Source organism: Bombina bombina, chromosome 4, assembly GCF_027579735.1.
Source record: "Bombina bombina isolate aBomBom1 chromosome 4, aBomBom1.pri, whole genome shotgun sequence".
NCBI lineage: Eukaryota > Metazoa > Chordata > Amphibia > Anura > Bombinatoridae > Bombina > Bombina bombina.
Genome location: NC_069502.1, coordinates 230,443,901 through 230,467,360, shown reverse-complemented (window position 1 = coordinate 230,467,360; position 23,460 = coordinate 230,443,901). Strand labels below are relative to the sequence as shown.

The 23,460-nt window shown below is 38.3% G+C and overlaps 1 protein-coding gene across 1 annotated transcript in view; it reads left to right on the top strand.

Moving 5' to 3' along the window:
- The first annotated feature begins 1,785 nt into the window (after window positions 1-1,785).
- Window positions 1,786-23,460, top strand: part of GRK7 (G protein-coupled receptor kinase 7) — a 112,794-nt gene continuing 91,119 nt past the window's right edge. The window contains exons 1-2 of the mRNA XM_053708970.1: window positions 1,786-2,391; window positions 19,520-19,957. Coding sequence (XP_053564945.1) covers window positions 1,786-2,391; window positions 19,520-19,957 — 1,044 coding nt within the window. The remainder of the gene's footprint in view (window positions 2,392-19,519; window positions 19,958-23,460) is intronic.

Genomic DNA, 23,460 nt, shown 5'->3' with positions numbered 1-23,460 from the left:
TTAATATTTATATTATGTTTGTTAGCTGATTATCACTCTCGATTGTAACCAAATATTTGACTAAAATATATTTCAGGCCAGACTGTCAGTTACTGAAACAGTCTTTAACAGGACAGTAAACATTAAACTTAAATGGATTGGTTAGATTATGAACTCTTAAAACAAGTTTACAATTTACTTCTGTTATCAATTTCGCTTAGTTCTCTTGGTATCCTTTCTTAAAGAGTAATTTTAGGTGAGTTTAGGTTTGTGCAAGTGTCTTTAGCCATCTGGCAGCAGTGTTTAATACTGGACCCTGGCAAGAGAATTTTTTTAGAGGGCCCTACAGCCCTGTGGTTTTATTCCTCTCCCTCTGTATGACATGATGTATGGCCCACGCCTGTCCGAACATTTTGGGTTACCTATATAAAGAATAACAGTAAATACATTACACCTCCTGATACCATAAACACTTCTTCATAAACTAAATACAGGATATACATTGCACCTTTTCATACCCTCACCCCTGAAAGTGCAGGGCCCCCCAAAACTGGGGCCCTGGGCGGGTGCCCCTCTCACCCATGCTCCTGGGCTCCTATCAGCCTACCTAGGTTTAGTCTTCAACAAAGAATACAAAGAAAACAAAGCTAATTTGATAATAGAAATAATTTAAAAAGTTCTCTGAATCATAAAAAAAATAATTTTGACTAAACTGTCTTTTTAAGTAAATTTCTTCACTATTTTCTGAGATATTTGAATATTCATTTGTAGTACAAAAATAATCTAATTGGTTAGAGTGTGTGGTTTTTAGCACTAGTGTCCCTCATTAATTATGTGTTTAACCTCTGCACAGGACAGGGATTAAAGGGAACACAGGCTGGCCTGTGCAAAAACAAATTCTGTATAACACTATAATGCAAAAACAACATGATTTCATTTATTATAGCTTTTTAGGTTGCATCAGAATACCCATTTAAATGTAAGGAAACAGCAAGATTGTAAGATTGTATACCCTTTGTATACCACAGTCTGTGAACAAAAGTGTATTGTTGGTGTGGTACAGAAACGCAGCTCTCCCCCTATGTAGATTGTTGAAGATGCACTGAATTGCAGTTACTCACTTTCCAAACTTATCAAGAGCCAAAAAATGCAGTAAAGAATACAGTACACAAGAACAGAGTATTCAAAATATATACTGTAAATATTCTCACACATATGTAAACAACTTGCATTAGGTTGCTCTGTTTTAAGTAAATGTACCTGGTTAAATTCTAGTGCCAGATCTTTCCATACAAGAATATTTGTGTAAGCATTTTAAACAGACTTTATTTCAGTGAGTTATTGGTTTGGTCAATGATGTCACAAGGCAAGAGGGGAGTAATACTTAGATTTTAGTTTAATTCCAAATGTAATTTTTTTTTTTTTTAAATTTTCAACACTTTGTGTTTCTATCAAAACTATGTTTTAGATTTGTACCCTTACAGTACAGAGCTTTTCCTTTTGCGTTCTCCACCTGCTTTCTTGTTCTGTGGTGTATGTAATCGGCGGCTATAGATAGCAATACAAAAGCTCCTTACAGCAGGGAAACCTCTTACCAGTCACTTTCCACAAATGATAGATCGAAAAGGTCTTAAGGAAAATCCGTCAGTGGTATTTAATGCTAAACCTGTTACTGGTTCCCTATGTCACTGAGCCTAAGAAAGGAGAGGCAAACACTTACTGGGAGAGAGAGGGGAGAAGTCAGTGACCTCTGTCCCAGCAGAGTGTACTTCTCCTGGGAAGCATAACTAAGTCCCTGGGGTAGCCATGTGTGACATGGGAGGCCTAGATAATCTGATCGCTAACACAGCTTACTTGCAAGCCAGAAAAAGCAGCGAAGGGGATATTAAAGAACTGCAGAAGAGGCGTAAAAGCCTATCCTTGCCCCCTACTGATGTTTGCCGCAAGGAAATAAAGGATACTGTCCCTATGGAATATGAGAGCATCTGCATACAGCAACCAATTGGTAAGAGGCTGTTCAGGGACTTTTTGGTGACTGTGCCAGAGTACCAACTGGCAAAGGACTTTCTAGATGAAGTGGGTGAGTGGGAACTAGGGGAAGATTCAACCAAGGATATGCTGTTAGAGAATATGGTGAGCAAAAGGTTCAAACAGGATTCTGAGGGCCATCTACCCTTCTTGAGTGCAGACTTATCCAACCAACTGAAACAAGCCAAGGGGAAGGAGATTGCAGAACTGGTTCTTTCGGCCAAAGAGGAAACTCATGCCTTCCTTAAGGATACACCATTCCAGGACTTCCAGAACAGCACCTTCTATGATCGCTTTCTACAATGGAAAGCCTTTGAGAGACAGCCTATCTCCCACAAGTACTTCTACGAGTTTCGGGTCCTGGGCAAAGGTGGCTTTGGAGAGGTAAAATTCATACTTCTATCTTAAAGGGACACTAAAGTCATTGTTTAAAATAAAAAGCATACATCAGCAATTAAGCATTGAGTTGCAAACGATCAGAATACAAGATAAATGCTTTAAAAGCATTTAACACTATTGTATTTCCAAAGGTTCCGTTACTTTTCAGTCCATGTACACACACATAAAAATAGTCTTTAGTATTGTCTATCTTATGTCCTCTGATGCAGCCAAATATTGAGAGATATTTACAAACTCCTGCACTGATCAAACAATCACTGTGTGTAGAATGAGGTAGTGCCATGGTTCTGAATGTGTTCGGTGTGTTCTCCGACCTCTCTGGGACAGTGGGAAAAACTAAATTTTCAGTTACAATTATAGCAAAATAAATAACAGATTATTATTTTTTAATTCAAACATTTTATGGGGAATGAAAGTTTGAGATCTTCAGCTGCAAGACCATATACTTTAAAGGTAAATTAAACTCAAAGTTCTAATTCATTGTGTATTCACTAACACTATTAATTTGTACTTTTGAATACATAATCATGAACTATGGTTAATCAAAGAAGCTGAGTACCATTTGAAAGTATGTTGAAGATAAATGGATTAAGGAGATAGCCAAATACATTTGATTTTTAAATTACTTTGTCTTCAATCAGGAAAAAAATTAATGTATTGTAATAATAGTTAAAATAACAAGGACTGAGTTGTTGTTTTTTTTAAATCAAATAAGGAAATTTTTAATTTTTTTCTATATATTTATATATATAAGTAAAGTTCACTATATATTGGCACAATGTTATGAAACAGAGCTTTAATAATAGGCTAGGAGACTAAGATTGTTAACGTGAAAATGCCTAAACCATTTCTTTAGTGGAGGAGGGGTAATTGGATTAAGAAATCGTAAATCTTTAGTACAACTGTTCTCTTGCAAGATCATGCCAGAGGTCAGCAGGCATAGCCAAACAGCAGCTTAGTATTCAGAGCTCAAGAGGTGGATGTGGGTGACTGATCACATTGAATCAAATTGTGTTGCTGCTTATTTCTTACCTTACATCTTGTTGTCGTTATTAATAGTGGTTTTGTATACGGATATTATCATGTTGTCAGGAAAATTTCATGAAAACAGAAACTCTACAGGGTGAAATGCAGCTTGGTGGAATTACTGTACATAATTATAATTAAATAAGTTAAAGAACCTAACATACCCCAACTGCCCCCACTAATCCCCTCTAATCCGCTGTCCCTAAGGATCCCCTACTGTGCAAACGACTCTTTATGCTAACAATTACCAAAGTTAAAACTGGAAGCTCAGGACACATTCAATTGAGAAATACAGAGGAATGCAGGGGATTCTTAAAAAAAAAATAAAAAAAAAATACTGCCATAATTAGACTGAACTTATAAAAATTGTATTCATATAATTTATTTGTTAAAGGCCACAGCATTTGACAGTACTCAGCACAAGATCAGAGGGTATATATTACTTTAAATTCTACTTGACAATATAGGACAGCCCTCCTTGCTTCTGTACACTCTCCCTGCTTCTGTGCACTCTCCCTGCTTCTGTGCACTCTCCTTACTTCTGTGCACGTTCCTTACTTCTCTGCATTCACTCTGTTTCTGTGCATTCTCCTTGCTTCTGTGCATTCTCCCTGCTTCTGTGCATTCTCCCTGCTTCTGTGCATTCTCCCTGCTTCTATGCACTCTCCTTGCTTCTGTTCTGTGCATTCTCCTTGCTTCTGTGCATTGTCCCTGCTTCTGTTCATTCTCCCTGCTTCTGTGCATTCTCCCTGCTTCTGTGCACTCTCCCTACTTCTGTGCACTCTCCTTACTTCTGTGCACTCTCCTTACTTCTGTGCACTCTACTTCTGTGCACTCTACTTCTGTGCATTCACTCTGTTTCTTCGCTTTCTCCCTGCTTCTGTGCATTCCCCTTGCTTCTGTGCACTCTCCCTGCTTCTTCACACTCTCCCTGCTTCTGCACATTCTCCTTGCTTCTGTGCATTCTCCTTGCTTCTGTACAATAAGGAACAAATCATACCTAACAGTAAAAGTGTAAATTACTACACTGATGCAGGCAATATGAATTCTAGAGTAGTCTATGGCTAATTACAGTTAAAATTAAAGCACTCAACACCAAATGTGTGTCAGTTGTACATCATATCGTTAGCTACACATCTGCTATGCATTTTGCAGAAAACATTTCTAGGACTTTATTACAGGCACAGTCTAATAAAAAAAATAAACTTTCATGATCTAGATGTAATTTTAAACAATTTTGCAATGGACTTTTATCATCAATTTTGCATTGTTGAAAGCTAAACATAGGCAGTATAATATGCTAATTTCTTAGCACTTGAAGGCTGCCTCTTATCTGAATGCATTTTAGAGGGGCTAGCAAAGATTGTGAAAACGTTGGAAGACAATATATGGGACCCTTTGCAACTCAATGTGGGTGCTACATATGCATTTGGAGGTGGATAACACCCCATAGACTCACCACTGCTACCAACTAAACTCTTCATTCACCTATAACCTCATCCAACCAACCTCCACCATGACACCTCACTAAAAGTATTCCTTTACATTCCCCTTCCCTAATAGCCAACCATCACCTGTTTTTCCAAGCCAACCCCAACCCTCAATACTTCATATTAATCAACCATTATATTCCTCCTTTCCTCCCAACTAACCTACACATTCTTCACTTAACAAAGTAATTACATCTGCCAATCATACAAGCCAACTGCCAGCCTTTACCCAGCACCAACCAACTTTCATTTTCAGCCCTCACATCCTCGTTTAGTTTTTCTGACCTCCAACCTTCACTTTTAACCTTACCCACAGCAACCTCTATTTTTGCACCTCTTTCCACCCTCACCCATACCTGGCATGCAAAACTCACCTTCACATATACCGGTAATGCAAAATCCATCTTTATCACTACATACTAGTGAAAATGTAATGCCTTCCCCACCTATCCCATACATATAATACAGTGTAAGCTGTCTGCAACCAACACAGAAGTTTAACAACAAAACAGTTACCTCAATATGTTATTATAGAGCAGAAACATACATAGGACAAACAAGTAGACCAAACCCCAATACAAAAAATAAGCACGTTGTTCCAAAAGATCTTCATGCAAAATAAATGTTTTAAAAACATTTAGTTAGCACATATTGCTTCGTTTTGCATTCTTGGAGCATTCCATTTAAAATGCCAGTTGAGGTACAGATAAACAGGAGCCCCTATATAGTACATTGCATGGTTATTGTTCTAAAGCATTCAGGATACATAACCATCTTCCTGGTGGCAGTGGAAAAGGCATAAATAACAGACAAAATACATAAAAGGAATCTGGACAGAACTGTAGTTTTTATTGCACATAATGAAACTTTTTTATGGTGAATTAATTTTTGCATTTAATATTCCTTTAATAGTGAATGATTTGAGTAGCCATTGATGTTAACACTGTTAAAACTTCTTAATTTAATAAAATTTAGATCTTGGTGTTAAAATCTCAATTTAATTTGCATTTGGTGCAATTACTTATTTTTAATGGGACAGTAAATCAGACAGAGGGGCCGAATTATCAAATGGTGGGCGGACATAATTCGCTGCAGTGAATCATGTCCTCCCGACTTCACTGAATGCCGACAGCATACGTTGTCTGCATTTAACATTGCACAAGCAGTTCTGGTGAACTGCTTGTGCAATGCAGCCCCCGACCAATCGGCTGTTAGCAGGGGGTGTCAATCAACCCGATTGTATTCGATCCGGCTGATTGCTGTCGACCGCCTCAGAGGCGGCGGGCGAGTTAAGGAGCAGCGGTCTTAAGACCGCTGCTTCTTAACTCCAATTTCCAGCGAGCCTGAAGTTTCGCGTAGAAACAGGGATATTCAGGGCCATTCGGCCCTTGAAAATTCGGCCCCAGAGCATGTAATTTCAAACAACTTTCCAATTCAGTTCTATTATCTAATTTTGTTCTTGTATCCTTTGTTAAAAATAATACCTAGGTAGGTGAATGAGCACCAATGCACTACTGGTACTGGGAGCTAGCTGCTGATTGGTGTCTGCACATAAATGTCTCTTTTCATTGGCTAACATGATATGCTCAGCTATCTTCCAGTAGTGCATTGCTGCTCTTTCAATAAAGGATACCAAGCGACTGAAGCAAATTTGATAATGTAAGTAAATTGGAAAGTTGTTTTAGATTGTATGCTCTTCAATCTGAATCATGACGGAAAGATTCTGGGTTTCTTTTGTATACATCTAAGTTCAGTCCTCAAATAGGGAATGCAAACAGGGACATTTGACATAGACATTTTTAATTTATTTCATACAGGTGGGGAGACTCCAAGATCCATTACTCCTGGGAATTACTTTTCCTGATCACTAGGAGGAAGCACATATTCCCAAACCGCAAGAGCTCAATAACCAGCCCCCCCCCCCACACACACCTTACCAGAAACTGGTCATGTCTTTGCCTCCACTAGAGGAATTTGAAGAATGCAGATGTGCTTATGATTCTTCAATGAAGAGGGGCCATTAAGCACATGGATTTAAAATCAATGTTCAAGCAGTAGCTCAAAGACAAATTTTGTTAGTTAAATAACCTTCAGAGCTACACATTTAGCCACCAATCAGCAAGCGCTACCCAGGTACGAAACCTAAAATGGGCTGGCTCCTAAGCTTTCATTCCTCCTTTTTCAAATAAAGATATCAAGAGAACAAAGAAAATGTGATAATAGGAGTAAATTAGAAAGTCATTTAAAATTGCATGCTCTATCTGAATTATGAAAGAAAAAAATTGGGTTTAGTATTCCTTTAATTCCTAATATGGTGTCTAAATCCAGACTTTTATCTCTTTATTTTAAGGGAAAGACATTGGTTCTGATTTGGATTTCTATTGTTACTGGAGGTAAAGGGGCTTTTCTTCCTCTGGTCAAGAAGTCCAAGTGAAAATCTAAAGCTTTCAATCAATTTCATTCATTTCAATATAACAAGGAACAGAAAGTTGATTCCTCCTCTAAGAAGCAAAGCTCCTCGGGCCTAGCATGGAGGCCTAGTGCTAATTGGAACAGACCTAACAAGCCAAAAAAATCCAACCCTTCTTCCAAGTCTGCATGAAGGTGCAGCCTCCCTATCCAGAGGCTCTGGTAGGGGTCAGATTATGCCTTTTTCAGGAAACTTGGTTTCAGTCTGTTCCAGATCCCTGGGTTCTAAATATAGTTTCTCAGGGTTATTGGATAGTTTTCAGAACAAGGCCTCCCAGAGGAAGTTTTTTTTCTGTCTAATGTAACAAGAAATCCCTTAAAGGCCCAAACCAGTTCTGGATTTAAAAGCTCTGAACAATTTTGTAAGAATTCTTACTTTCAAAATGGAAACTATTCAGACTATTCTGCCTTTTATTCATCAATGTCAGCTTATGTCCATTATAGATTTAAAGGATGCTTATCTTCATCTTCCAATTCACAAGGAATATTACCAGTTTCTGAGTTTTTTCTTTGTAGACAAGCATTTTTGGTTTGTTGCACTACCATTTGGTCTGGCTACAGCTCCAAGAATTTTGTCAAAAGTTCTGGGTGCCCTACTGTCTGTTATCAGATCTCAGGGTATTGCAGTGTTTCTTTACCTTGACAATATCTTGGTTAAAGCGCTATCATTTCATTTAGCAGAATCTCACACCAACAGACTGTTTCTTCAGATCTATCTCATGAGACCTCTTCAACTTTGAATGCTTCGTAAGTGGTGCAAAAGTTCATACTCAGCTGTCTCAAAATAATTTTCTGGATCACATAACAAGCCTTTGTTGAAAAAGAAGTCTTATTTCCGGTTCATATTCCAGGAGTGAACAACTAGAAAGCTGATTTTCTCAGTCATCAGTCTTTGCACCCAGGGGAATGATCTCTTCACCAGGATGTGTTCAAACAGATTGTGGGTCTTTGGGGTCTCCCAGAGATAGATCTGATGACTTCTTGGTTAAACAACAAACATCCCAGATACTTTGTGAGGTCCAGGGACCCTCAGGCAGAGTTTGTGGATGCTCTAATAGCTCATATCTATTTCCTTCTCTGGTTCTTCTTCCCAGAGGGATTTCCAAGATAAGGATAGAAAATGTGTCAATAATCCTGATTGCCCCAGCTTCACCTTTTAGGATTTTGTATGCAGATCTGGTTCAGGTGTCCAGTTGCTCTCCTTGGCCTCTTCCTATATGGCCTGACCTTCTGTCTCAAGGTCCATTTATTTATCCAGATCTCAAATCTCTGATGGCATGGGGATTGAACGGTAAGCTTTTAAGCATAGAGGTTTCTCAGATTCTGTGATTGAGACTTTGATCCAGGCTTGTAAGCCTATGACAAGCATGATTTATCATAAGGTCTAGAAGGTTTTTATTTATGGTGTATGGATCATGGCTTTTCCTGGCATTATTTTAGAATTCCTAGAAGTTTGCATTTCTTACAGGATGGTTTGTATAAGGGCCATAGGAAGATTGCTAATTTTCCTGACATTCATGCCAATTTCTGCTCCCTGGAATCTTAACTTGGTGTTAAAGGTTGTGCAGGCTCCTCCATTTGAGCCTATGCATAGAATGGATATCAAGCTACTTTCTTGGAAAGCTTAGTTCGTTTTGGCTATCTCTTCTGATAGAAACGTATCTGAATTATCTGCTCATTCTTTTAATCTTCCTTATCTTATTTTCCATCAGGATAATACTTTTTTTTTTTTTTTTTTTTTTTTTTTTTTTTTTATAATAATCTTTTTATTGAGGTTAGAATTAAGGCAAACAAACTTTTTGAAATGAATAAAATCAGCAATTACAGAGTGATATCAAAATAAGAGATACAATATACAAAAACATGCCAAACCATATCAGAGCCTTACAATGAGTATGATGGGCCACTATCGGGCCCCGTAAGAGACAAAAAGTAGACAAAAGGCTCTCTGAAATAACGGAGACCACTCACGGATCTCATCAAGGAAACCTCATTTCAGTAGTAACTGCGATAAGTTTACCAAACTTGGGAGGGGGAATAGTGTCAATATTATTTTGAATTGGAAATATTGTTGTAAGGAAAAAGAAAGGAAATTGGGGTGCGGTATTGGCTAGAGAAACCGCATAGTTAGCCCTCCTAGACTAGGAGGTATATTGTGGGGGGAGGGGGGGAGGGAGGTGGTAGTTTAGATATAGTAGGCAAGAAATATATAAACCAAGCTTCACAACTGTTCTAAGCGTTTCACGAGCACCTGAGGCGTCACAGGACCTATATGAGTGAACTAATTGAAAAATGGGTTAATGCTATACCCTGCAAAGGAGAGCCTAGCTATTCAAGGCATTAAACCTAGCACTGGATAAGTAGCTCATTTATAATATTATAAAAAGGGAGACTAGATAGAATAGCACTAGTGTAGGTCCAGCCCACACTAAGGCTTTTTTCATTTTGCATTCTAGATAACTGTTATAAGAATCATGTGAGATTGGGTATCTAATATAGGCAACTAAGTAAGCGAAGAGAGTCTACTGTTCCCCTAATCATACCAATCATACTGAACTAACATATAGCAGGCCTCAAATTATTACCAATGAGTGCGGCTAATAGGAAAATTATATACCCAATACCTATAAAAATAAAGACGCTCATCCTACATAGACTTTGCAATAAATGAGGTATACAGTACATAACTATCCATGTATTATCAAGCTATTAAGTGTGTAGCAATACTCCACTCTACAATGGTCTAAGGGACAATCTGATGTGTCAATGCCCAAATTATTGGTAATGTGAAAGCCCAAAAAATAGTCACCAGTCACGCAGAGAACATAATTTTATAAAAATAAGAGCTTATATCCCAGTATTATACTAGACCTTTTGAGTTAACGGTAGAGTGGACCATGCAGAAATATAGGTATACCTCTGTACAGTACTCGCTTCAACTGCAATTTAAAACAGGGACCTGTATAGATAAATATACCAAGACACAGAGCAGGGACTCTCATAAGTAAAACATTGGAACACACCTTCTCATGCATATATGGGAAGTTTAGGAGATCAATGGTCAGTGACATGAGGTAAAAAATATAATATGAATCTTCCACAGGGCATGGGCCCAATGCCCTGCAGTATCATACTCAGAGTTCCTTTCTTTAGCATAGATGTAAGATCTCTAACATGCAGTGGAGTCCTGACCAACTCAGTCCAGATTAGTCCCATCTTCTCTATCTCTCAATGGAGTAGATCTCCTATAGTTAGTATGGCTGTATCGTGAGTACAGTGATTGTAATGTGTACCATGCCTAAGCCCATATACGTTTTGAAGATTTAAGTCAGCTCCTAGTGGGTGCACCAGAACATATAGTAGGAATAAGTATTGAGTTCTAGCTTTAAGAGACTGGAAGGTATTGGACCTCGTGAAAGACTTTATAACACAGGAAAATGATGCTTCAACAAATGCGTATTTAAAACTATACACAGCAGCAAACAAAGACAACATGTAAAACATAGCCACAAAATAGGCTGCAAAGAGATCCCCAGGGGTGCACATATTTCTCTCACTGTCGGCACAGAGGTTGCATCTGAATTATCCAATGCCTCAACGGAGGCCCCAGGGACCATACTGCACTGGTTGCAGCAACCCCAGCATTGACCACCAGCAAGCAAAAAAAACACTGTTCAGAGCAAGGTCCACTGGTAAACCTTCACCCCAGCGGTCCTGAACATTTCGGCTATCCATCTCGGCCATATATTCTCCAAAGCGCTTTGGATTGTAAGCCTGCTTCCCTTTATCATCTTGTTGTCCTGTCTGCTGTGCGGTGGTATGTGTCGCACTCTCATTCATCAGAATGGCGTTCTGCGCATCCGGCATACAGTCTCTAGAAATTAGCCCACCGATCCGCATCTCAGCAAAGTCAGAGTCCAAACTCAAGTCTCTAGTCCCCTTTATGGCTGTAGAAACAATAGTGCGCACTCGCCTGGGTAAGTGGCTGTTCGCTCTCTGCAGCCCAACTGCGCGGCCATAATCAGGGTTCAATGCGGAAGGCCCCTCAGCGCTCAGCTTGCGGGTAGGTGTAGGAGGCAGCAAGGGTAAGTGGAGCGCAGATCTGAGAACATTTACTAGTTGGAAGTATTGTTGCTTAGTAAACTTCCGAATTGTGGAGTCCCATGCTATCGCTGTCTCCGTCTCCATATTGAGCAACTGTGGCATCGCGGCGTAATAGTTGGGTGTTCTTGGTAATTAGGTTGTAGGCCCGCTATGAAAAAGATCAGTTCTGTGCATCAGGGTGCTATTTTACTCCACCACTGCGAACACCAAGATCTCTAGAACTCCTGCATTGCCAAAAAAATTTAAGTGTAGGAATCTGAACGGTCAAAAGGGTTATTTTCCAGAAAGTATAGTCAGAGCTGCTATGAGATGCGACCGTTCAGTTCCACAGCTGGCTCCTCCCCCAGGATAATACTGTTTTAAGAACAAAGTTTAACTTTTTATGTGAGGGGTGTACTCACTTTTATGAGATACTGTATATCTCAATCACACATGCTATGCCATATAGTATACTCTCCAGCGGCATATCTTTAAAAATATTAATTTCGCAGAAGACATATATATGTGTGTGAGCCATAGGTGACTGTGGGTCCTTATGAATGTCTATGACACTGATTCTTGCACCGGGGCCATGGAGTTTCTAGTTATGCCTCTGAAAGGTAGCTATCATCAACTATCTTGGCATTTTATGGAGGGAAGGCACATCTTACCACCATTAATGATATTTTAGGTTGTGAAGGCACATTTCAAGCCCTATCATGAGATTTCATTGAGTGAAGGCACTACACCCCCCCATCCTGCTATTGGCATTTCATAGAGCCACAGTTCACCCACAAACAGACATTTCAGTGGGAGGAAACATTTGAATTACAACCTAAACACATAAAATAGAAGCAATGCATAATGATGGGATAGGCATAATATGTGTCACAAATTATTTCAAATATATCATCAACGATGATATATTTTAAAATAAAAAAAGAAAATTACATTTCTTGTGTTTTCAATAGATGGAAAGGGGAGTTGAGACTTCCTCAGGCAATCGCATGACCTGCAGCCCACCGACAGTATTTTCAATAATTTGGTTTAGTGATAGCAATATAAATCATTATTAATATAGAATAGAAAATGAATTACCCATTTAACCTTCAAGTGTTTCCACTTCGTTTATAAGCCCTAGCAGAAGGTGTCCAATTTGTGTGACAATAATAAATTATAAAATACATTGTTGTGAATTTTATAAATCATGCATACCGCAAAATAATAAATTATCATACCATAAAATAACAGAAATAAATCCAATGATGATATAGGCATTATATATGTCACACATTATTTAAAATATATCATCAATGTTATATTTTAAAATAAAAAAAGAAAAGTACATTTCTTGTGTTTGCAATGCATGGAAAGGGTAGTTGAAACTTCCTCAGGCAATCACATGACCTGCAGCCCACCAAAAGTATTTTCAATAATTTTGTTCAGTGATAGCAAGAAAAATAGATATTAATATACAATAATACATTTCCAATTTGATTGACAATAATAAATAATAAAAAAAACATTGTTGGGAATTGTATAAGTCATGCATACCGCAATTTAATAAATTATCATACCAGAAAATAACTGCTCTAAATCCCGAAAAATCCCGGAAAAATAACAGATCAACAAATAGGCTATTTAACAACACAACTCCACAAATCCGCTTTTTCTCATATAAATAACAGCTCAAAACAAAAATTCACTCTTTTTTTTCACGAAATAACAGCTCCTCTACAACTCTGCAAATAACAGCTCAGCTACAACTCCACTCTTTCTACACACAAACATCTGGGAGGTAACTGGGTGTAGTTTGCGAGGAGTGGGAGGTAGCTGGGTGGAGTTTGGGAGGAGTGGGAGGTAGCCTGGGCGGAGTTTAGTCAGAGTGTTTGCGGACTTGAGATGTGTGGGCGGAGTTCCGGATATTGACGATCACCGGTTTCGACAATCACCAGCTTCGACACAACACTGGCTGCATAATTCCTCCCCACCCAGGATCCTGGGTTAGTGCACAATGTACAGTGCTGCATTCATTTTAGTTCTATACTAGACTCATACTTATAGGATGGAATCCTCTGAAGCTACCTTAATAGCAGAGATCAGGGACATTATGATGATACAGCGTGGTGTACTGATGGCGAGCATGAACAACAGAGTAATGTGATCACTGATGACAGTGATATAGACAGTACTGAGGAAGTAGTTTCCATAGGCAATGTTTGTGCCCCATTGATGATATCTTATGTAACGACCATGATGTCGGAAGAGCCAGAGATTAAAGAAATTTGCTGTGCGCAACCGAGAAATTTAAATTCAAACCTGCAACCTGTATGGGACATTCCGGAGCTATCTGCTGCCTGGGGATCTTGGAGCCCTGATGTGAAGCTTAATCCCTATGTAGGCTCTGATTCTGCAAATCATGCTGGCCTGCCCTCATGGAAACTTACCACTGAGGGACTCCAGTTGTGCACCACAAAGGAAAAGCTACAGAGATACTGGCTGCTGCTGCCCTCTGATTACTCCCAGGTGACCACAGGAGCGAATTTGGGGATCTCCCTAAAACGAAGTCCAACATGAACACTCACCTCTACAAAGACCGGAGTTGGTTAACACACTGACTTTTCTTGGCGGAGCTGTAATCCTGTGCTCGGTATTAATACAGACTGGTTTACAAGCATTTATTATATTCTAAATATAAGGTGCTCTAATGTTTTGTTTATTTGGTTCTCAATACTTTAAGTAATGTTACACAATGAGAGGACCCTTAGCTTGTTAAAAGGGAGACTGTTGCCTGTGTTCTGGTAAAATTGAGAACTTGTAAAATTAGCGAACCACGTCACTTCCTTTGACGAGAGATCAGCTGTTTCACAAATTTTGAACAAATTGCGCATGCGTGCCAGCATCATTACATACTTGGAAGCATACTTCACTGCTACAGTTTCGAGATCTGTGAAATTCCTGGACCCTCTTAACTGCGGATGTGCGGCATTTGAAACTGTCAATACGCACCCCGCTTTTCATATGTTTATTCGCATTCCCATTCCAGTTATACCGTTACGGTGACATTAAAAAATTAAATACAATTTCGTTTTTTTACATAACAACTTAAAGGGAGCTCCTTTGTAAAACAGTTTTGTACAATTAATTTCTTTTCATTTCTTTACAATTTATTTATTTTCATTTCATCAGAATGCGTACGTACTGCATATTGACCGCGTATTGACAGTTTCAAATGCCGCGCATGCGCGGTAAGAGGGTCCAGGAATTTCACGGGTCTCGAAACTGTAGCAGTGATGTATGCAGCCATGTATGTAATGATGCTGGCATGCATGTGCAGTATGGTCAAACTTTGTGAAATAGCTGATGCTACATCACAGGAAGTGATGTAATTCGCTAATTTCACAAGTTCACTGTTTTTCCAAGACTCCTGCACTTTGCTTAATACGTGATAATGCAAATGTTTTGTGTTTTATTGCCTATTCTATTCTGAAAATCTGTTCTATATAGGTGGAATAGGCGGGTAATATTGACGTTCCTGACATTTTAAAAAATAACTAAAATATTGGTTGCACGCCATTATACTTCCCACATAAACCATACTACCTCAGTTTAAAGTCTTAAACGTTGTCTGGTCTAGCATTTAAACTACTTTTTGTTTAACCTATATATATGTGCTGTTTTGTTATATGTTTAAAACAGTTTGGCACTAACTTGCCAAGTTAGCTGTATGCTTCTAATATTTATTTAAAAGGATACTGAACCCAATTTTTTTTCTTTCATGATTCAGATAGAGCATGACATTTTAGGCATCTTTTTTTTTTTTTTTTTTTATAAATAATTTTTTATTGAGATATTTGTCAAATACATACATACAATATATGATGTCCAACACTAAACAGTGAATAAGGTAGATACATAGTGCATATATTAGTTAACAGATTTATAAAGACGGATCATCTAGAATAGGATATGGTGCAGTATCCAACTATTAAAATATACCTTCTAATGGTACCATGATCCTGGAGTAATAGTAGCATATTACTAAATTGATTCCCAAACAATGCTGCACAAGGGTAATTGTGCCGTCTTAGAACTGCTAGCGATAAAAGACCTAAATAAATTGCAGTTAATAACACTGCTCCAACAGCAATTTTTCTATAAGGATCTGCAATAACAGCATATAAGGACATATGACATCTCTTATCTGATTTTTGATAAACACACACAATAATGAATGTCCAAAACTAAACAATAGGGTTATTAGATATAGTGTGTACATGTTATGCAAAAAATTTACAGATATAGACTGTCTTAATCGCACTGTATCATTGCACCTAACCGCAACCTGAGCATGTGCAGTCTGCTAGCAACGCAAGCATGGGAAGGTAATCTCGCAGCACCGAAATGGTTATTCAAAGAATTTCCAACATTAGAGTATTCAAGTACATCTCAGTTAGGGACACTGCTCTAGACGTGATTCTACTATTTGCACCTTCAAAAGCAACGTGTATGGACATAGAATATCTCTTTTCTAATTAAATCTATATATATGGTAACTATTTAACCGGCCACTTATGGGCCAACTGATATACTAAAGACAAGCTGGATGATAGTTACTTAGAGACCACTCTTGGGTCATATGATATAAATTATAGGTTATAGCAATAAGTAAACACCCCTCCCGGCTCGTAAGATATTGAAGAGTATTTCTATGCTAGCGCACTGTAAAACATGTGAGGAGAAACTCAATAAAGCTCTGGATGTAGGCAATCCCTAAACTATCGCTCATCTATAGGCTTAGCCCTATAAACCCATTCAATGTCTTAAAAAGTCAAAGGAAAGCGCCTTCTTCTTCTTCGCCCTATATAGTGGAAGCATCAAACATTATAACCATATAGTAAACCTGGGCGTGAATTCGCCAATTCTCCCATGCAGTAATGCGACTATCTGTGTCAAATCCCTTAAAAGTTTGTTATTCGTATAACTCTATTTATAGGCATTACATAAGAATTAAGCGACACAGAACAACGCCTGACCGGCCGCCTCGGCCACTGACAGCCGGTCCAGAGCAACATCCCGCATCCCAATGCCCAATAGGATATGAAGGGAGGACCTGCAGTGAGCTGGGTTTCAGTAGGAAATACATTAGGTTGGACATTATAAAGACAATAACATAAATATATACAAATGTTAATCCACACCCTAGCAGTGATATAACTGGTCTTGAAATATACATCTTAACACCTATAGTAGTATTATTCAAGACTGCATACTACTCAGCTAGACAAATCCTATCACTCAGTCTCCAAATTGCTCTCAATATATATGTCTATAATCTCTACAGAAGGCCCGTTTTTGGTTCAGACCCTGGATAGCACTTGCTTATTGGTGGCTGCATTTAGCCATCCAATCAACAATCGCAACCTAGGTGCTAAACCAAAGATGGACCGGCTTGTAAGCTTACATTCCTTACATTGAGAATATTAGTAAATTAGAAAGTTTCTTAAAATTTGCATGCTCTATCTGAATCATGAAAGAAAAAAATTGTCCCTTTAAACACATTCTGTTTTTCTTCCAGTTCATTATAGTTCATATATATTTGATGTAGATACAGCCACTAGATAGCGCCAGCTACCTAGTAGATAAAGCAGAAAAAAAGACATCCAAACTCTAAGCTGTTGAAAGGCTGATACTTCTCCCTCAAGCTCCTGTATTATATTATGTCTTCATTACCCATTAATGAGCTTGTCAATACACATACATCATTGTTATGACAGCTTTTTTTTTCTGCCTGCCTGTACTGTGCTCTCTGCTTCTCTGTGCTTCAGGGGTTTCCCCCTACCTCAGTCAGCAGTCATTTCCTAGAGTGGAGTCCATACCACTCACATCGCTACTCCAGACCCAAGTTTTGTATCCCTTTTGGAATGAACAAGTTTTTACTCTGCAAATAAAGATTTCAACTTTAATCACTTTTTGCGAGTGCACCTCATTTTAACTTGTATTGGATATCATGAAACGGAGGTTGCACAGTGATATTACAGTGATTTTTCCCTGCACGACTGTACCCCTCCTCCTCTTACCAAGCTGCCAGTAGTCCCCGCAATAGATGATCGAGAGGATAGGAAGCGGAAGTGGGAGACCCAAAGTGACGTCACACGCCAACAGAGAGGAGACGCAAGATTGTGCAGCCGACCGGAACAGTCGTAATCGGTGTCAAGAGCCGGACTGGTTGAATACGCTTAAGGAAAGCAGGTTAAAGGTCGGTAGACTGCATTGAGCACTCTGAGGGTTTGGCAGTGTTATTACAACCATTATCCGTCGGGCAGTTGGAGGTAAGAGGAGTGGGGAGGAACGTTCTATGGGCTTTTGAATGCCTTAGTTGCACTAAGCTACTACTTGTTATGGGAAATTGACTATCAGAGGATGTATGTGCCGACACTTTAAGACTTTTCATTTAGAATAATCATGAAGCTGCCTCTATGCTTGCTATCCCTGATTTTGTCATACAATATGCTGGCCCAGCACACCCCTCATTAGGATATTATACTATGGAACACTTTAAATAAAAATAATATCTGTTTACAGTGGAAACAAGCATGACTCTCCTTTTTAACCAGCTATCTAGCCTGTAAGCGTAAATGTGGTGCCAGCTGAGAGGGCGGAGCTTGTGCATGTGTGATGGTTGCAGGGGCTCCATGTGAAGTTAGTAGCTCAGCCTAACAGTACACTATATGACAACAGTGCTGCAATCTACAGTAAGCCCAGCAGCCACACCGGCACCACTACATGATGTCACACAGTCACAATAAAATTTTGGGGCTAGCCACAGCACTCGTGGGTCAGGGCAGGGCTAAGATCAGATGGGGCGGGGCTAAGGTCGGGCGGGGTGGGGCTAAGGCAATCAGCGTCCCACCAGGCATTTGCCCGGTATGCCCTATGGCCTATCCGGGACTGACCTAAGGTGACATCTTTGTATAACATTATTCAGGAAATTATTCTCCCTTCTTTATGTCCTAATCCAAAGACTTTTTTAAAGAGTCTTCTTCATAATTTGGATGTTGTTAGAGCCTTGAAGTATTATGTTGATGCTACTAAACATTTTAGACAAGATTTTAGACAAACTTCTAGACCTGTTCTTCCAGGTCTGTGGATACTTCCTGGGCTTTCAAGAATGAGGCCTCTGTTGTTCTTCTTTGCATAGTTTTACAAAATTCTACCATTTTGATGTTTTTGCTTCTTCTGAGGCAGCCTAGAAAAGTCGTTCAGGCAGTGGTATCAGCTTAATATATTTTTGCCTATAGCCTATTTTAAGTGCATGTTAAAAAAATTAATAATAATTATATATATATATATATATATATATATATATATATATATATATATATATATTTGTGTTGAGGATTTAGTATCTGTGAATAAAATGTTTATCTATCTCACCCTTTCTTTTCATTAATCATGGACTTCACTGCTTGGATTGTGGACTCTCACTACCTGTATGAAAGAACCTAATTTATGCTTTACCTGATAAATTAATTTATTTTATGGTGGTGAGAGTCCACGAGACCCCAACCTGTTGTTTTTGTTGGTGATGGTTATTTATCTTTGGCACATCTTTGTTCCCTGTGCCTATTTTTTTGGTTTTTAATTCCTTTTCCTACTTTTTTTTAGCTTAGCTATACATTGGACTAGTTTCTGATGTGAAAGGGGTTTTATAGATCTTTTGGGGTTTATGAATCCTTTCCTCTTCCTAGTGCTCAGGACAGGTAACTCCCAGGAGTAATGGATTGTGGACTCTCACCACCATGAAAGAAATGAATTTATCAGGTAAGAATAAATTATGTTTTTTAAATTGTGCCGGTTTGACTGAGCAAAATTCTGTTCACTACTGGGTATTTCCCTATTTGATGTTGGAGCGTAGATTGCTTTCCTGTTTTATTATATTGTCATTGCTGCAGTGTCTTTGCAAGGTACAGTGTGGGTCTCTTATGTAGCAAGCAGTTTATGGTATCTGTGCTATGAATAATCTATATAATTTCCAACCCTAGGTGTGTGCCATTCAGGTAAAGAATACCGGCCAGATGTATGCCTGCAAGAAGCTGGATAAAAAGCGTCTGAAGAAGAAGAATGGTGAGAAAATGGCCCTGTTAGAGAAAGAAATCCTTGAGAAGATTCATAGCCCATTTGTAGTCACCCTGGCCTATGCATATGAGACCAAAACCCACCTGTGCCTGGTGATGAGCCTTATGAATGGAGGAGACCTCAAATTTCATATCTACAACATTGGAGAGAAGGGAATAGAAATAAGCAGGGTCATTTTCTACTCTGCCCAGATCTGCTGTGGACTACTGCACCTTCATTCTCTTAAGATTATCTACAGGGACATGAAGCCAGAGAATGTTCTTCTGGATGACGATGGTAATTGCCGGCTCTCTGACTTGGGTCTTGCAGTTAAAGTCAAAGAAGGCAAACCCATCAACAACAAGGTATGTGCCAGCCTCTGAACAAGCTGCTGCTATCTCTGGGTTTAGAGAAAGAGAGGGGACTGAGCTATTTGCCTTGCATTATAAGAGCAAGTCTTAATTCCATGGGATTTGTCCTTTACTAAGTATCTTATCAGGCTATTTAATTTTAAACACAGACGGTAAGCAGATTTTGCCAGTTAACCATTTGAGGGTAACTTAGATGTGATATTATGTAATTTGAAAATAACTATGTCAGTTAATTAATGCTGATGCAAAAGCACATTATTTAATTGTATTGTCGTACCATTTTCCAGAGATCGTTCCCATACTTTCTCAATTCACAAATATGTTTTTCGCAGCATTATGTGAAGCGATACTGACATTTCATAATACATTTAATGATGTGGGTGTTACCTAGTCAAATGTAAGCTATAGGCACTTAGGGGCTAGATTACAAGTGAAGCGTTAATGTAACGTGCGCCCGTTTATACACATACACATATTAACACATAAGTATATATGTATATAATCATATACAAATATATTCTGCCCATCGCTGCGTGACTTAACCCCATCACTGCAGTAGGTTCTTATGCCGTGTGTCTCATGGCATGAGAACGAGGCTCCCATTGGAGCCTATGGATGTGCACGCTGGTATTGCTAAGTGGAGCACAAATATTGCTTTTGCAAAATCAATATTTTACATTCCTCTTGTAAACTGGCCCAATATAAAGTGCAAATGTACATAATAAATAAATAAATACATAAAAAAATTGTGTTTACATAAAATAACACTTATGCTGAGTAACTCAAGTTGCATGTAATATTTGTAAAAATACCTGCTGAAGGAGCCTCTAATGACATAAAATAGTAGTGAATAAAAAAAAAACAATTTTGTGTATGTATATATTTCAAGTATTTGTTACTTTTTGACCTACCTTTGTATTACAACAAGCCTGAATATGTATGTCTGAATACTGACTGAACTACATATTAACTTTCAGCTAGATTATGAGTTTGGCGTTATGAGTGAAAAAGCAGCGTTAAGGCCCATAACGCTTCATTTTCCCTAATGCTGCTATTACAAGTCTTGTCGGTATAGGTGTACCGCACACCTTTTAGCCAGTCACGCAACGTCAGTACCGTACTTTTAAAATTGTCCTTTTTCAATGGGACTCCCATAGTGCCGGTATTACGAGTTTGCCTGGGAGGCTAAAAAGTGAGCAGTACACCCTATACCGACAAGATTCGTACCACCATCTGAAAGTCAGTAGTTATGAGTTTTACGTTACAAAGCTGTAACATAAAACTCATAACTAAAGTGTTGCAAAGTACACTAACACACATAAACTACCTATTAACCCCTAAACCGAGGCCCTTCCACATCGCAAACACTATAATATACTTATTAACCCCTATCTGCCACTTCGGACATCGCCGCCACTATTAAAATTTATTAACCCCTATTCCTCTACTCACCAACATCGTCGCCACTATAATAAACCTATTAACCCCTAAACAGCCACCCTCCCGCATCGCAAACACTATTTAAATATTATTAACTCCAATCTGCCATCTGTCCACACCGCCGCTATAATAAACCTATTAACCCTTAAATCGCAAGCCCCCCACAACGAAATATACTTAAATAAACTATTAACCCCTAAACCTAACGACCCCCTAACTTTATATTAAAATTACAAATTCCCTATCTTAAATTAAATTAAAACTTACCTGTCCAATTACAAAAAATTATTTTTAAACTAACAATTAAACTAATATATTTATGAAACTACAATTAAACTAACTACCAATTAAAAAAACCTAAACTACACATTAAAAAAATCCTAACACTACTCTGAAAATTACAAAGTAACTACTTACGAAAAAAAATTACAAAAAATGAAAAAAATTAAATTACGAAAAATAAGAAACAAATTATCAAAAATAAAAACGAATTACACCTAATCTAATAGCCCTTTCAAAATAAAAAAGCCCCCCCAAAATAAAAAAAAACCCTAGCCTACAATAAACTACCAATAGCCCTTAAAAGGGCCTTTTGTGCGGCATTGCTCCAAAGATATCAGCTCTTTTACCTGTAAAAAAAATACAAACACCCACCAACAGTAAAACCCACCACCCACCCAAACAATCCCACCCTCAAAAATAACTATCTAAAATAACCTAAGCTAACCATTGCCCTGAAAAGGGCATTTGTATGGGCATTGCCCTTAAAAGCGCATTTAGCTCTTTTGCCATGCCCTGAAAAGGGCAATCAGCTCTTTTATGAAAAACTCAAACCCTAAGCTAAAATAAAAGCCAACCCAAAAAACTCTTAAAAAGCATAACACTAACCCCCGACAATCCACTTACAGTTATTGAAGTCCTGATTGAAGGATCCATCCAGCCAGCGAAGTACTCATCCAGGCGGCAAGAAGTCTGCATCCAGACGGCCTCTTCGATCTTCATCCAGCCGGCAAAGTCCTCATTCAGGGCGGTAAGAAGTCTTCATCCAGACGGCATATTCTATCATCATCCATCCGGCGTGGAGCATTCTCTTCATACGGTCTCCGCCGTACACTGGAACTTCAATGCAAGTGACACCATCAAATATTAATATTGGCTGAAAGATTTCTATCAGAATTAAAGCTGCTAAAATCCTATTGGCTGTTCCAATCAGCCAATTGGATTGAGCTCTCATCCTATTGGCTGTTCCAATCAGCCAATAGGATTGAACTCTCATTCTGTTGGCTGATTGGAACAGCCAATAGGATGAGAGCTCAATCCTATTGGTTGATTGGAACAGCCAATAGGATTTTAGCAGCTTTAATTCCTATTGGCTGATAGAAATCTTTCAGTCAATAGGAATGTGAGGGAAGCCATCTTTGATTTAGAATGTTGAATAATAATTATTAAATAATTTTAAAGCTCAAATAGTAAGGGCTAGATTATAAGTGGTGTGCTAACATTAGCAAGTGCAATATAAGAATATGATGGGCATGTTAATTTGCGCTCATATTACAAGTTAAAAGTAAAGACGTTCACTCAAGCATGCACATCGTATGAAACACAACATTGCAATAAACTGTTACACTGATATAAACACTATATGGTAAACATTTATCATATAAATATTAATAAACAATTGTTATAAGGTTTCAAAGCTATATGTATTTGACTACCAAGGGCTATTATATGTGTGTGTGTCTAAATAATAATGCTATAATAATTCTATAATAATATTTAATAATGTGTTTTACTGTGTATTTACTGTAAATATTTCACATTCCATTGTTCTCACATACAGGAAAATTTTATTTTTATTTCAAAAAATTATAAGGCCTTATAATTTTATTATTGCCTGCCTTATTTCAGGATTACCATATTGCCTTGGCCAGGTTTGGTATCCTTGTGACTGTTGTATTCACCTCATTTGCAGAGCACCAGGCAATTGTGTGGATGGTGTGTGCCACTTTTCTCTACATTCCTTTATTTATTTATATATATATATATATATATATATA